The sequence below is a fragment of the Leucoraja erinacea genome, chromosome 4 (genome assembly GCF_028641065.1).
Source record: "Leucoraja erinacea ecotype New England chromosome 4, Leri_hhj_1, whole genome shotgun sequence".
NCBI classification, from domain to species: Eukaryota; Metazoa; Chordata; class Chondrichthyes; order Rajiformes; family Rajidae; genus Leucoraja; species Leucoraja erinaceus.
In genome coordinates this window covers 80405384-80421580 of record NC_073380.1, presented here as the reverse complement: position 1 = coordinate 80421580, position 16197 = coordinate 80405384, and the positions used below count along the sequence as shown (strand labels likewise).

At 46.9% G+C, this 16197-nt stretch overlaps 1 protein-coding gene across 4 annotated transcripts in view; it reads left to right on the top strand.

Annotated features, from left to right (window-relative positions):
- LOC129696582 (collagen alpha-1(XVIII) chain-like) overlaps positions 1 to 16197 on the top strand; it is a 294981-nt gene that overhangs the window by 86643 nt on the left and 192141 nt on the right. For 2 of the 4 annotated variants that reach the window (XM_055634627.1, XM_055634629.1), the window contains exon 1: positions 14070 to 14922. The exons of 1 other annotated variant lie outside the window; for it this stretch is intronic. In XM_055634627.1, the coding sequence (XP_055490602.1) occupies positions 14544 to 14922 (379 nt within the window). In that variant the 5' untranslated portion in view covers positions 14070 to 14543. Of the gene's footprint in view, positions 1 to 14069; positions 14923 to 16197 lie in introns of those variants that run through there. One more of the 4 variants, XM_055634628.1, reaches the window with a different exon arrangement.

Below are 16197 nucleotides of genomic sequence, written 5' to 3'. Positions count from 1 at the left end.
TAGTCTCACCGATGTAGATCAGCTGACATCTAGAGCAGCGGATGCAGTAGATGAGGTTGAAGGAGATTCAGGTGAACCTCTGTCGCACCTGGAACAACTGCTTGGGTCCTTGAATGTAGTCGAGGGGGGAGGTGAAGGGACAGGTTTTGCATTTCTTGCGTTTGCAACGGAAAGTGCCCGGGGAGGGGGTGGTGCGGGAGGGAAGGGAAGAATTGACAAGGGAGTTGCGGAGGGAGCGGTCTTTGCAGAAGGCAGACATTGGTGGTGATGGGAAGATGTGGCGAGTGGTGGGGTCACGTTGGAGGTGGCGGAAATGACGTAGGATTATTTGTTGTATGTGACGGCTGGTGGGGTGAAAGGTGAGGACCAGGGGGACTCTGCCCTTGTTGCGAGTGCGGGGATGGGGAGAGAGAGCAGTGTTACGGGATATGGAAGAGACCCTGGTGCGAACCTCATCCATGGTGGAGGAGGGGAATCCCCGTTCCCTGAAGAATGAGGACATTTCAGATGCCCTGGTGTGGAACGCCTCATCCTGGGAGCAGATGCGGCGTAGACGGAGGAATTGGGAGTGGGGGATGGAGTCCTTACAGGAAGCAGGGTGGGAAGAAGTGTAGTCCAGATAGCCATGGGAGTCAGTGGGTTTGTAGTGGATGTCGGTCAGAAGCCTATCACCTGCGATAAAATGTAATCAGGGACAGTCAGTCTGGCCGGAGAACTGAGAAGGGGAGGGATGGAGCGAGAGGGAAAGCAAGGGTTGTTGTCGGAGTGTTGCATTCAGATGGGATGTTGAACTGAGACACCGGCTGCACTCATGCAGAAATAAAAGATTCCATGGAGATTAGAGGGAGACTAGAGATATGGAAGGGTAAGGTGTGAAAGGGGACAAAGGTCAAGGAATATGTAGAATAGATCATTGTTAGCTAGGGGAAGGTGACAACAAGGCAGACAATCAGTAAAATTTCATCAGGAGGACAGTCGGACTGATCGAAGAACTAGGATCGGGGAGTGATAGAGAGAGAGGGAAAGCAAGGTCTACTAAGTTAGAAAAGTCTCTGCAATCGACCTGTGCCTCAATCTACCTCATTGGAGATCTTTCAACTATATTTAATCGGACTTCAGTGTTGTATCTTTGCACTAAATGTTGTACCCTTTATCCTTTATCTGTACACTGTGGACGGCTTGATTGTATTCATGTGTGGTCTCCTCTTTGACTGGAAAGCACGCACGCAATATAAAGCTTTTCACTGTACCTTGGTACACGTGACAATTATCAACTAAACTAAACATAGGTAGCCAATATGTGTAGGAAGGAACTGCAGATGCTGGTTTAAACCAAAGATGGACACAAAAAGCCAGTCAAGCCAAGTCAAGTCACTTTTATTTATATAGCACATTTAAAAAACAACTCTCGTTGGCCAAAGTGCTTTACATTGGTGTAGGTACTAACGTTATGCAGCAGTGGTTCATAGATTAAGTACATACATAAATACATACATATAGCCCTCACTCAGAGGACGTCAAGAAAGGCTTGAGAGTAAAGATGAGGGTAACTCAGCGGGTCAGGCAGCATCTCTGGAGAGAAGGAATTGGTGACGTTTTGGGTCGAGACCATTCTGAATATTCTTTTCATATTATTTTCCTCCAGAGATGCTGCCTGACTCGCTGAGTTATTCCAGCATTTTGTATCTATCTTATAGTTAGCCAAATAGTTTGTTTCCTGTGTTATTATCTTAGGGACAAATATCAAACAAGATTCCAGATTTATAGACTGTGACCCATAAATCAGGAGATCTGTGTTTGGAGCCAGAACTTTGATGAATGGTCTTTCAGAAAAGATGCGACTGATGTTTCAGTGTCAGAGGAGTATTAATAATTACTCAACCCACCAGGCCCTGTTACACAGTAAAGCTCAATCCAGACAGAAGGTTTTCATCGAAGAAAGACACAAAATGGTGGAGTGACTCAGCGGGACAGGCAGCATCTCTGGAGAGAAGGAATGGGTGACGTTTCGGGTTGAGTCCCTTCTTCAGACTGAGAATCAGGGGAAAGGGAAACACAGAGATAAGGAAGGGTAAGGTGCGAAAAGGTGACATCAAAAGAGATGACAATTAAGGAAAATATGGAATAGATCATTGTTAGCGAGGAGAAGGTGACAACAAAGCAAACAGAGGTAAAATGTAATCGGGGACAGTTGGTCTGGTCGGAGAACTGGGAAGGGGGAGGGATGGAGAGAGAGGGAAAGCAAGAGTTACTTGAAGTAAGAGTCAATATTCACACCGCTGGGGTGTAAGCTGTCCAAAAGAAATATGAGGTTTTGTTCCTCCAATTTGCGCTGGCCCCTCACTCTGACAATGGAGGAGGCCCAGGACAGAACGGTCAGTGTGGGAATAGGAGGGGGAGTTAATGTGTTTAGTAACTGGGATATAGAAACATAGAAACATAGAAAATTGGTGCAGGAGTAGGCCATTCGGCCCTTCGAGCCTGCAGCGCCATTCGATATGATCATGGCTGATCAGTATCCCATCCCTGCCTTCTCTCCATACCCCCGATCCCTTTAGCCACAAGGGCCACATCTAACTCATTTAACTCGTGGACATCTAATGCATTTCGTTGTCTCTGTACTGTACACTGACAATGACAATTAAAATTGAATCTGAATCTGAATCTGAATCTAACTCCCTCTTAAATGTAGCCAATGAACTGGCCTCAACTACCTTCTGCGGCAGAGCATTCCACAGATTCACCAATCTCTGTGTAAAAAATGATTTTCTCATCTCGGTCCTAAAAGACTTCCCTCTTATCCTTAAACTGACTCCTAGTTCTGGACTTCCCCAACATTGGGAACAATCTTCCTGCATCTAGCCTGTCCAACCCCTTAAGAATTTTAAAGTTTCTGGTAGGTTTAGGCGGATGCTTTGATTAACATTTCAGTGCCACCAACTGCGTCTGGGTGAAGGAGACCAATTTTCTGAGCTGTGCTCACTGTCGACTGAGCACAGAGGGCTGTGGGGGTAGGGAGTGGAGAAGGATCATCTTTGACTGCATGCCTCTCCCTCTCCCAGGGCCTGCACTGACAGCCTGCTCCCATTAACTTGACCTCTTGGCCAACTTTCAAAGGGCTTACAGGGAAGCTCATTGCATTCTGTTGCCGGGCAACAAAACATCCATTGTGAAGCCTGGAGCCAGGGAAAACTTTCCAGAGCTCGTCAGGGCGCGTGAAAAGAAATGTTAGAGAGAAACTGTGGAAAATTTGCCTAGAGCTGGGTTCCAAACATCCGATGTTATTGTAGAAACCAAGAGCTAAATACTGGCCACATGGGAAATCGGAAAGACAAAAATTGAAAATGCTGGAAAAAGCAGCTCAGGCAGCAATGGCGGAGAGAGAGAGAGAGAGAGAGAGAGAGAGAGAGAGAGAGAGAGAGAGAGAGAGAGAGAGAGAGTTGTTTCAGACTCTGGGGAAGTAAGGAGCAAATTAAAATTAAACGCTTCCACTTTGGTTCTGTGGGTTCAGATGTAACCGATGAAGCCAGTGACCTGTAGGCTGTGTCACGTGTGAGGCAGGGAATGGTTGCCAGGGGTAACTGGAAGGCGATGTGTTATTTTGCTGCAGTACAGGCCTTCAGTACTGCTGAGCAGTCTTTGTCAAAGTGATCAAAGGATATTACAGCATAGAGCTCTTCACCCTACTTCTGATCCAGTGGTTAATTACAGATTACAACTGCAAGACGTGTGGAAAAAAAATTGCTTCTTCCCAACTCCTCTGATATTGTAATCCTTTAAGATCTTTTACGCTGGTTGTAGGCTTCCTATCAATGCTCTCCTGAGAGTCAGACAAACAAAAGGGCCTGTCCCACTTTCACAACCTAATTCACGACCTTTTTTACTCGTGGACATTTTTCATCATGTTGAAAAAACGCCCTGACCTACTTGATGCCACGCGTACCTACGACTAGCATCACGGCCTGCTACGACATTACCTACGACCTCGTGACGACCATTCTGCAAGTATGAGTCAAGGGCAAACTCGGCAGAGGTCGTGATTTAGGTTGTGAAAGTGCGACAGGCCCTAAAGGCTTTCAACTAATCCTGGTGCTGGTCCCTGTCACCCCTCTCTCAATTCCGCCCATCCCCCCCTCCCCCCGTTAAATTTCTTCCCGCATGTTCAAAGACAGGAATAACAGCTGATGCCGTGGTAGACACAAAATGCTGGAGTAACTCAGCGGGTCATGCAGCATCTCTGGAGCGAAGGAATGGGCGACATTTCGGGTCGAGATCCTTGCTCACACCATGGCGTTCATTTCTCCATGACACAAATTTACAAGGAGCAGGAATACATATCCCTTTTAAATTTCAAATCCCGGTTTGATTTTGGCAGCAGCAGTTCAGTTCAGTTCACAAGGATTGTTCAGAGAAAGGAGTGGATTCATTGCAATTTACAGCATAAGAACAGAATGCTTCCTGCCCATTATTAATGTTTAATGTTTTGTGTGTCATTCCTAACTGTCACTGTATTTCATGTTGTCACTTGCGGGCAGAGCACCAAGGCAAATTCCTTGTATGTGAATACTTGGCCAATAAACTTATTCCTTCATTCATTCATTGCATCGATATTGACAAAGCAAATACTTGGCCAATAAACTTATTCCTTCATTCATTCATTGCATCCATATTGACAAAGCAAATGTAGCTTATCAACTTCAGTCCATTTGAAGTTCTTAATGGAAGTAGATAAAGTGATATAAAGAATGCATATAGTATGCTTGCCTTTATCATTGGAGCATCGAGTCTAACAGTCAGAAAGTCATGTTGGAGATTTATACAACTTTGCTGCATTTAGAGTAACGTGTAAATTTCTGGTTGTCCTATTGCAGAAAGGATGTGTAGGGATATCGGCCAAATGCGGGCAGGTTGGACGAGTGTAGCTGGGACAAGTTGGTCAGTATGGGCAAGTTGGGCCGAAGGGCCTGTTTCACACTATATCACTTGGCTCTAGCCCAAGTGGGAGGAGAGGGGTGAAAACAGTTAAAGGCCAAGGACGGACAGTCTTTGTACAGAACTGCTGTAGATTTGGGAGGAACAGCAGCAACAGCAGATTAGCAAGAGATACGACTGATTGGCTCTAGCCCAAGTGGGAGGAGAGGGGTGAAAACAGTTGAAAACTGAAGAATTTGCTTTGTAAATTGGTAAATCAGGCAATTTATCAGTCAATTTAAGCAGGACAGCTCTTTGCGAGTGGCAGTGAGTGAGCGGCCTAGTGAAGGAAGTGCCCTGTGAGTAAAGTGTGAGTCTTTCGCTCGAGAGTCTTCGGCGAGGAGGCTGAGGAGAGGAGACCACACAATACGCTTGAGAGGTAGAGACAAAAGAAGGAGATGTCAGGCAAGCTGATTCAGTGCGATGCTTGCAGTATGTGGGAGGTCAAGGACACCGCTGGTGCCTCTGGCTGCTACAAATGCGAAAAATGCATGCAGGTAGAGCTCCTGAAGGGCCGTGTTGGGGAACTGGAGAAGCAAGTGGATGACCTCCGGTTCTTACGAGAAACGGAGTTGTTCCTCGACGTCCTACAGTACGATTGTTACACCTAAGGTACTGGAAGAGAGAAGGTGGGAGACAGTGAGAAAGGGAGGGAAGCATGGAATGCCAACGTCCCCGGGTGGTGTACCTCTTGTAAACAGGTTCATCCGCTTAGAAGCTGTTGGGGCAGAAGACGTGAGCGGCGGACTGGCTTGCGATGCGAATAGGGCTGTTGAGCCAAAACCAAAAAGGCCTAAGGCAGGCAAGGCCATTGTAGTGGGAGACTCCATCGTGAGAGGTACGGACAGGGGTTTCTGCGGCAACAGACGGGATGCGAGGATGGTGTGCTGCTTTCCCGGTGCCAGGATCCAGGATGTCACGGACAGAGTGCAGACAATCCTCAAGGGCGAAGGTGAACATCCGGAAGTGGTAGTGCATGTCGGCACAAACGATGTCGGAAAAAAGGGGATGAATATTCTGCAGCGTGACTTTAGAGAGCTCGGAAAAATGTTGAAAAGCAGGACCTCCAGGGTTGTTATCTCCGGTTTGCTTCCAGTTCCCCGTGCTGGCGAGAGCAGGAACAGGGAGATACGGGACCTGAACGTGTGGCAGAGGAACTGGTGCACGGGGCAGGGATTTCGATTCTTAGATCACTGGGATCTGTTTTGGGGTAAGGGGGAACTGTACAAAAGGGACGGATTGCATCTTAACAGGTGTGGGACCAGCATTCTGGCAGGCAGGTTTGCCACTGCTACACGGGTGGCTTTAAACTGAATAAGGGGGGTGGGGTGTTGAATGGGATAGTGGAGGATGGAGTTAAAGGGAAAGGGTTTCTTAAATGTGTGAGCGTAGAGACCGAGGGGTGTAAAATGAGGGTAGAAGAAATAGGTAGCAAGGTGAAAAGTAAAAGTGGCAGGCAGACAAAACCAGGGCAAAAATCAAAAAGGGCCACTTTTCAACATAATTGTATAAGGGGTAAGAGTGTTGTAAAAACAAGCCTGAAGGCTTTGTGTCTCAATGCAAGGAGCATTCGTAATAAGGTGGATGAGTTGAATGTGCAGATAGCTATTAATGACTATGATATAGTTGGGATCACGGAGACATGGCTCCAGGGTGACCAAGGCTGGGAGCTGAACATCCAGGGATATTCAATATTCAGGAGGGATAGACAGAAAGGAAAAGGAGGTGGGGTAGCGTTACTGATTAGAGAGGGGATTAATGCAATGGAAAGGAAGGACATTAGTTTGGAGGATGTGGAATCGGTATGGGTAGAGCTGCGAAACACTAAGGGGCAGAAAACGCTGGTGGGTGTTGTGTACAGGCCACCTAACAGTAGTAGTGAAGTTGGAGATGGTATCAAACAGGAAATTAGAAATGCGTGCGACAAAGGCAAAACAGTTATAATGGGTGACTTCAATCTACATATAGATTGGGTGAATCAAATTGGCAGGGGTGCTGAGGAAGAGGATTTCTTGGAATGTATGCGGGATAGTTATCTAAATCAACATGTAGAGGAACCAACCAGAGAGCAGGCTATTTTAGACTGGGTATTGAGTAATGAGGAAGGGTTAGTTAACAATCTTGTTGTACGTGCCCCCTTGGGCAAGAGTGACCATAATATGGTTGAGTTCTTCATTAGGATGGAGAGTGACATTGTTAATTCAGAAACAATGGTTCTGAACTTAAAGAAAGGTAACTTTGAGGGTATGAGACGTGAATTGGCCAAGATTGACTGGCAATTAATTCTAAAAGGGTTGACGGTGGATATGCAATGGAAGACATTTAAAGGCTGCATGGATGAACTACAAAAATTGTTCATCCCAGTTTGGCAAAAGAATAAATCAGGGAAGGTAGTACATCCATGGATAACAAGGGAAATCAGGGATAGTATGAAAGCGAAGGATGATGCGTACAAATTAGCCAGAAAAAGCAGCATACCGGAGGACTGGGAGAAATTCAAAGACCAGCAGAGGAGGACAAAGGGCTTAATTAGGAAAGGGAAAATAGATTATGAAAGAAAACTGGCAGGGAACAAAAAAACTGACTGCAAAAGTTTTTATTAATATGTGAAAAGAAAGAGATTACTTAAAACAAATGTAGGTCCCTTGCAGTCAGAAACAGGTGAACAAGGACGTGGCGGACCAATTGAATAACTACTTTGGTTCCATCTTCACTAAGGAAGACATAAACAATCTGCCGCAAATAGCAGGGGACCGCGGGTCAAAGGAGTTGGAGGAATTGAGTGAAATCCAGGTTAGTCGGGAAGTGGTGTTGGGTAAATTGAATGGATTAAAGGCCGATAAATCCCCAGGGCCAGATAGGGTGCATCCCAGAGTACTTAAGGAAGTAGCTCCAGAAATAGTGGATGCATTAGTAATAATCTTTCAAAACTCTTTAGATTCTGGAGTAGTTCCTGAAGATTGGCGGGTAGCAAACGTAACCCCACTTTTTAAGAAGGGAGGGAGAGAGAAAATGAGGAATTACAGACCAGTTAGTCTAACATCGGTAGTGGGGAAACTGCTAGAGTCAGTTACTAAAGATGGGATAGCAGCACATTTGGAAAGTGGTGAAATCATTGGACAAAGTCAGCATGGATTTACGAAAGGTAAATCATGTCTGACGAATCTTATAGAATTTTTCGAGGATGTAACTAGTAGCGTGGATAGGGGAGAACCAGTGGATGTGGTGTATCTGGACTTCCATAAGGCTTTCGACAAGGTCCCACATAAGAGATTAGCATACAAACTTAAAGGACAAGGCATTGGGGGTTCAGTATTGATGTGGATAGAGAACTGGCTGGTAAACAGGAAGCAAAGAGTAGGAGTAAACGGGTCCTTTTCACAATGGCAGGCAGTGACTAGTGGGGTACCGCAAGGCTCAGTGCTGGGACCCCAGCTATTTACAATATATATTAATGATCTGGATGAGGGAATTGAAGGCAATATCTCCAAGTTTGCGGATGACACTAAGCTGGGGGGCAGTGTTAGCTGTGAGGAGGATGCTAAGAGATTGCAATATGACTTGGATAGGCTGGGTGAGTGGGCAAATGTTTGGCAGATGCAGTATAATGTGGATAAATGTGAGGTTATCCATTTTGGTGGCAAAAACGGGAAAGCAGACTATTATCTAAATGGTGGCCGATTGGGAAAGGGGGAGATGCAGCGAGACCTGGGTTTCATGGTACACCAGTCATTGAAGGTAGGCATGCAGGTGCAGCAGGCAGTAAAGAAAGCGAATGGTATGTTAGCTTTCATTACAAAAGGATTTGAGTATAGGAGCAGGGAGGTTCTACTGCAGTTGTACAGGGTCTTGGTGAGACCACACCTGGAGTATTGCGTACAGTTTTGGTCTCCAAATCTGAGGAAGGACATTATTGCCATAGAGGGAGTGCAGAGACGGTTCACCAGACTGATTCCTGGTATGTCAGGACTGTCTTATGAAGAAAGACTGGATAGACTTGGTTTATACTCTCTAGAATTTAGGAGATTGAGAGGGGATCTTATAGAAACTTACAAAATTCTTAAGGGGTTGGACAGGCTAGATGCAGGAAGATTGTTCCCGATGTTAGGTAAGTCCAGGACAAGGGGTCACAGCTTAAGGATAAGGGGGAAATCCTTTAAAACCGAGATGAGAAGAACTTTTTTCACACAGAGAGTGGTGAATCTCTGGAACTCTCAGCCACAGAGGGTAGTTGAGGCCAGTTCATTGGCTATATTTAAGGGAGTTAGATGTGGCCCTTGTGGCTAAGGGGATCAGGGGGTATGGAGAGAAGGCAGGTACGGGATACTGAGTTGGATGATCAGCCATGATCATATTGAATGGCGGTGCAGGCTCGAAGGGCCGAATGGCCTACTCCTGCACCTAATTCCTATGTTTCTATGTTTCAACTATGACACTATGTAGGTTTTGGAGAGGATGCAAAAGAGCCTCAGCAGAATGCTGCTTGGAATATCTAAAACGAGAGGGTGGAGAAACCTGGACTGTTTTCTCTGGAGTATCAGATACAAGAATATAAAATGATGAGGGGGATAGATTGGGGATAGATTCAGTTGGTCAGAACTGTTTTGTATCCATTGTAACCAGGGTGGCTTTCTCTTTTTCTTTTTTCTTTTTCTTTTCTTTTTTCTTTTCTCTTTTCTTTTTCTTTCTTTTCTTTTTTTCCCCCTTTTCCACTTTTCTCTTTCTCTCTCTCTCTCTCTCTCTCTCTCTCTCTCTGTCTCTCTCTCTGTGGCTGTTCCTCTCTTCTCTCTCTCTCTCTCTCTCTCTTTCTCTCTCTCTCTCTCTCTCTCCCTCTCTCTCTCCCTGTCTCTCTCTCTGTCTCTCTCTCTCTCTCTCTCTCTCTGTCTCTGTCTCTGTTGTCTGTTGTTCTGTCTCTCTCTGTCTGTCTCTCTGTCTCTGTCTGTCTCTGCCTCTCTCTCTGTCTCTCTATCGTCAGTTTTGGGCACCATAATATAGGAAAGATGTTATCAAGCAGAAAAGGGTGCAGAGAAGATTTACGAGGATGTTGCCAGGACCAGAGGGGTCTGAGCTACAGGGAGAGGTTGCCTAAGTAGGGACTTTATACCTTGGTGCGCAGGAGGATGAGGAGTGATCTTATAGAGGTGTATAAAATCATGAGAGGAATAGATCGGGTAGATGCCCAGAGTCTCTTGCTGAGTAGGTGAATCAAGGACCTGAGGACATAGGTTTGAGGTCTAGGGGGAAAGATTTAAAAGGGAGCATGTTTACACAAAGGGTGGTGCATGTATGGAACGAGCTGCCAGAGGATGTAGTTGAGGCAGGGACTATTGCAATGTTTAAGAAAGTTGGACAGGTACATGGATAGGAGGTTTGGAGGGATACAGCCTAAACGCAGGCAGGTGGGACTAGTGTAGATGGGACAAGTTGGTCGGTGTGGGCAAGTTGGGCCAAAGGGCCTGTTTCAAAGTGCTTCTATTAATCTTGTAATTGTCAGATTAACAGCGGGTGGCGCAGTAGCTCAGCTGGTGGAGCTGCCATCAAACAGCACCAGAGATGTAGATTCGATGCTGAGGTCGGGTACTGACTGTGTGGAGTTTGTACGTTCTCCCCGTGACCTCACGGGTTTCTTCCGGGCACTCCGGTTTCCTCCCACATCCCAACGACATATGGGTCTGTCGTTTAACATTGCTGTTAGTAGAGAGGTGGGATACCATGGAACCAGGGCGGCACAGTGGCGCAGAGGTAGAGTTGCTGCCTCACAGCGGCAGGGTCCCCAGTTCGATCCCGACTACGGGTGCTGTCTGTGCAGAGTTTGTACGTTCTCCCTGTGACCTGCGTGGGTTTTCTCCGAGATCTTCGGTTTCCTCCCACACTCCGACGACGTACAGGTTTGCAGGTTAATTTGCTTGGTATAAATGTAAGAATTGTCCCTAGTGGGTGTCGGTGATCGGTGCGGACTCGGTGGGTCAAAGGGCTGTATCTCCAAACTAAACTAAACCAAAGATCCTATAGCAGAGCAAGATAGGCTACTCCTGCTAAATGCGATGGGCTGACGTGTAGTACACTATGGAAGGGATCCTGGGCATTTTCCCACGCCCATTTTAGCAACCTGAGCCTACCTAACCCGACCCGACTCGCACTGTAATTTGCGGGGCAACAGTTTGTGTGGGTTAGATTCATAAATCTGTCAGTTCAAACTTCTTGTCAAGGATAAAATTTGACTCTGGTAATTGTCTTTTTTTAATGTTTTTTAAATCATTTCTTTTTAAATGGCTCACAAGCAGTGTTTGAGTTGATTTTGTAGTAACCAGAACCGACCCGACTCTCAGGGTAATTGACATTGCGGGGGAACGTTTTGTGTGTGATATTTAGATTCAGATTCTGGTTCATAATTCTGATTCTTGTTAAAGAATAAAATGTGAAAATTATATAAATCTATATATCATATAACCCTTCTGGCAATAAGGGGATCAGGGGCATTATGGAGAGAAGGCAGGTACGTCCCCTCCCCCCCCCCCCCCCCCCCCCCCCCCCCCCCCCTCCCCACCCTTACTCCCCCCCACCCCCCCCCCCCCCCCCCCAACCCCCCCCATGTCTCCCCCCCCACTTCCCCCGCCCCCCCCCCTCCCCCAGATACTGAGTTGATCAATTCAGTCATGATCGTCTCCCCCTCCTCCCCCTGTCGCTGCCCCGGACCCCGCACTCCCCTCTCCCGCTCCGGACCCCGCACTCCCTCTCCCACTGCCCCGGGCCGCGCACTCCCTCTCCCCGCTGCGGATCCAAGCTTTGGCCGGAAGCGAGATGGCTGAGCAAGATGGCGGAACAAGATGGCGGGGGCTGGTTGCTAAAATGAGTCATAAAATCACCCATGAATCCGCCCATGAGCGTACTACACTTTTGCGTGAGAGTAACCCATCTTGCTCCGCTATAGGATCTTTGAACTAAACTAGTGTGAACGGGTGATCGATGATCTTTCAATCAATTACACACCTGTGTACCAACTTATCTATCTCTTTCTCTCTCCGCCCTCATTCATTTTTTTCTTTGCTTCACTTTCAAGCATCAGAGTAGAATTTGGCTTCATCTGGCTTCCATGCAATCTTCTTTGTCCAGCTGTAGTATCTGACCGCCCCTTCGTGCGTGGGCTCCAGATTAAATTCTGTCTTTCTTCTGGGCTGAAGAAAGTATCATCAACTTTGGAGTCACCTCCCTCTGCCAGATAACCCCACCAGCACTGACGAGTGTTTTGGGCTTGTTTTCATTTCAGAGGGTGCGTGCGCTTTATTTGCACAGACAGGTTGATAACATTAAGTAAGATTAGTTTCGACCCCCTGCATGTGAGCAGTTATTCATTCCACTGCGTGACAAGCAGCTGATCTTGGCCATTGCCATTTACAAGCTTGTAAAACCCACAGTCCCATGATCGCACAGTGGGATATGATCTTGCTAAACATGTGGAGGATGAGGAGAGTGGGCAGCTCCACATTCTAAATACTCTTGCGCAGTGCTTTAGTTACTGGGGTTACTCCCGTTCATTGTGAGGCTCAACCACATTGTACTTGCTTGCATTTTTATGCAAATCTTTTTGGGCTTATTCCTTTTCAGTTCTTCAGTCGGCACGCCCATGGCCGACACAGAGTCCGCTGTGTTACTAAAGATTTGTTTCACTCTGGTCATTTTCCGTACCTGTCAAAGAAAATCGGTTTGGAATCCCAACACTAATCAGTAAACGAAAGGGCGCTACCAACAACACACGTTCCTCGGTTTCAATCCATACATGTTTATTTTATTTGTGATGCGAAGCAAAATCTCGGAGCTCTTGCCACTGTGTTGGTGAGATACAAAAAGCCTATAGTCTGCTTGAACACAAGGCTCTATTGTAGGAAAAGTGGGCTTTCAAAGTAGCAGAATCTGCAGTTACAAATGCTTCCTCATAACATGTTCAGAGGGGCTACAGCCATTCTCTCAGGTGAGTGTAAAGAGAATATAAGGGAAACCAGTGCTCCCCTCAGCATCCTTTTCAGTATTCATCCATTGACCAAACATAGATGACACTGGCAATTATCAGAATGCTCTAAGTGGGAGACAGACACCAAAAGCTGGAGTAACTCAGCAGGTCACACAGCGTCTCTGGAGGAAAGGAATAGGATGTTTTGGGTCGGGACCCATTCTTCAGATTAAGTCAGGGGAAAGGGAAATGAGAGATATAGATGGCGATGTAGAGAGATATAGAACAAATTAATGAAAGATATGCAAAAAAAAGTAACGATGATAGAGACAGGCCATTGTTAGCTGTAGGACAGGTGAGAACGATTTCCAGACATAGAAACATAGAAACATAGAAAATGGGTGCAGGAGTAGGCCATTCGGCCCTTCGAGCCTGCACCGCCATTCAATATGATCATGGCTGATCATCCAACTCAGTATCCTGTACCTGCCTTCTCTCTATACCCCCTGATCCCTTTAGCCACAAGGGCCACATCTAACTCCCTCTTAAATATAGCCAATGAACTGGCCTCAACTACCTTCTGTGGCAGAGAATTCCAGAGATTCACCACTTTCTGTGTGAAAAATGTTTTCCTCATCTCGGTCCTAAAAGATTTCCCCCTTATCCTTAAACTGTGACCCCTTGTTCTGGACTTCCCCAACATCGGGAACAATTTTCCTGCATCTAGCCTCTCCAACCTCTTAAGAATTTTGTAAGTTTGTAAGACAATGAGACAATGACCCTGAAGGGTCTCGACCCGAAACGTCGCCTATTCCTTCGCTCCATAAATGCTGCCTCACCCGCTGAGTTTCTCCAGCATTTTTGTCTACCGTCGATTTTTCCAACATCTGCAGTTCTTTCTTAAACACGAGACTCAAACATGAGACTTTGAAGCTGATACAACTTGGGTGGGGGAGGGACGGAGAGGGAGGGGGGGATGCAATGGGTTATTTGAGCTTGTTGTGGGCACATTGAGTGCTGCCTTTCCCTGCATTACGAGAGTGCTTGGACTTCAACAATCTTTCTTATTGGCCGCTCAGTGCTTTGCCATGCCCTGAGGTTGTGACACAAATACAAGTTTATCCGTTCCTTCTGCAACACAGCTGAAACACTGTTAGACTTACAGAGAAGTGCCAAACTCCAACTTGGCACAGGCACCGCAATATTAATTAAGATGCTCTTAAGATATAACGTGTAACGCAGCTTGAAGATTATTTGCCTTTTATTCCTTCATGACGAGTTGTTCCAAGCGGTTGGTACATGCATGCTGGAGAGAGTGAAACTGCTGATTTTCTTTGGCTTGTGCTGAAGACTGTGAGTCCGCCAACTGGCTGTGGAGCTTTATAACAGATGGAATTATTTGTTCGGATACCCGCGGGGACAGGCCAAATCCAACATCACCTTGGCACTGTGGTAAACTGCTTGCAATCACGATACGACTGTGCTACACCCGAGGCAGCAGTAGGCTGGTAAGAGGAGAGCTGAGCGGCAGAAGGCTGGAGAAGGAAACAAAGGATACCAGGAGCTTTGAAGCACACACGGCTAGAGGCTGTGTTTGTGTTTTCCCTGCCTTCCAAAGGAAGCCATGCCAGTGGGGCTAGTGGCTGTTGTTCTGGGTCTGCTCCTGTGCGGTGGGGTGCACGGGCAGTGGGGCTGGTGGCAGAGAATGTGGGGCACGGCCGAGACCACAGCAGCTCCAGCCCTGCCGACGGCCGTGTTCCCCCGACAAGCCGGCGGCGGCGGCAGCGCAGCCGGGACCACAGCGCGGCCGCAAGGTCCATCCACCCCGGGCGCCGAACGGGCCAACGGCACCAGGTTAGCGGTGACGGAGGGGGCAGCAGGACCGTGGCGTGGCACTCACCCGGAGCACGATGCTCACTCAGCCTCGGAAACTAGGAACGCCTCGGAAGGTCGCCCGGGCCAAGGCAAGAAGGTCAGCTGGCTGCCGCCCAGGAACCTGACAGGTAACGTGCCCACGGAGCAGAATGCTGCGGCTCACATCCGAGATGGCAAAACCATGCCACAGGAGCAATGCTCCATTGCCAAAGGGCTGGAGCCGTGCCTGGTCTACGTGTAGCAGTGTAGGAAGGAACCGCAGATGCTGGTTTAAACCATAGAAAGACCCTGAAGGCTGGAGTAACTCAGCGGCTCAGACAGCGTCTCTGGAGAGAAGGAGGTGATGTTTCGGGTGACCTGACTCAGCCTGAGGAAAGATCTCGACCCAAAACTTCACCTATTTCTTTTCTCCAGAGATGCTTTGTGAGCCCGGAGATGCTCCAGCTTTCTGCGTCTATCTTTATGTGTCACAGTGGTAGCGGTGACGTTCTACGGGTTCAGCTGATGTGAGTGTAGAGGAGATACCAGCAGCACATCTGCTCACTCCTGCAGAGAGAGTATGGCTGGTAGGGCAACTGCTGCGGAGTTGGGTGCAGCTGATCAACTGTGTCAATCCAGCACTTCCCATCTTTTCCTGATTTTAGGATTGCTAAATGTCGATCTATTCGTGAAGTGTTAGCCTCATCAAGGCAGGGCTTGCTGTGTGCAGTGGTCATAGGCTCTTGCATTCTGCCAGACATTCTGTATTTGTTGCACCTTTGTACTGGTCTTGTAGTCAGGCTTCAAGTCACTCATCACATGCCATCTGATTTATAATGTAATGTTCAGAGCAACCTTATTTTAATAGGAAGAGATGTAGATTATGTAGCTTATTTCACTATAGCAGGACATCCAAAACCTCTTTACATTGATAAAGAACCTTTGAGGTATAGACCATTTGCATTTTAAAATGGGAAAAACTGAATAAATTAATGAATTAATTAATATTTTATTGTCATATGTGACGTCACAGTGAAATTCTTTGCTTGCATACTCAAGGTATGCAAACAGTCGCCCATCCATTTTTTAAAATGTTTTATGTTAAATTAAATGTGCTGCATGGTAACTCAAATTTCACTGCACCAATTGGTGTATGTGACAATAAATGTCCTTCGTCCTTCGTCCTTTGTCTTTGTCCTAATGGCATTTACAAAGTTACAAAGTAGCCCTGCACCAGATCCTCCTTTGTCCTTCCCCCCCTCTCCCCCTCTACCCTCACCCCCCCCCTCTCCCCCCCCTCTCCCCCCAGACCGGGTCCTCCTTTGTCCCTTCCCAAAGTAGATTCTTTAAACAGACTGGTATTTATGACCAGTAGCATGTTTCATGAAATATTAGTGGAGGGACAAGTTTTGGGCTGGATACTG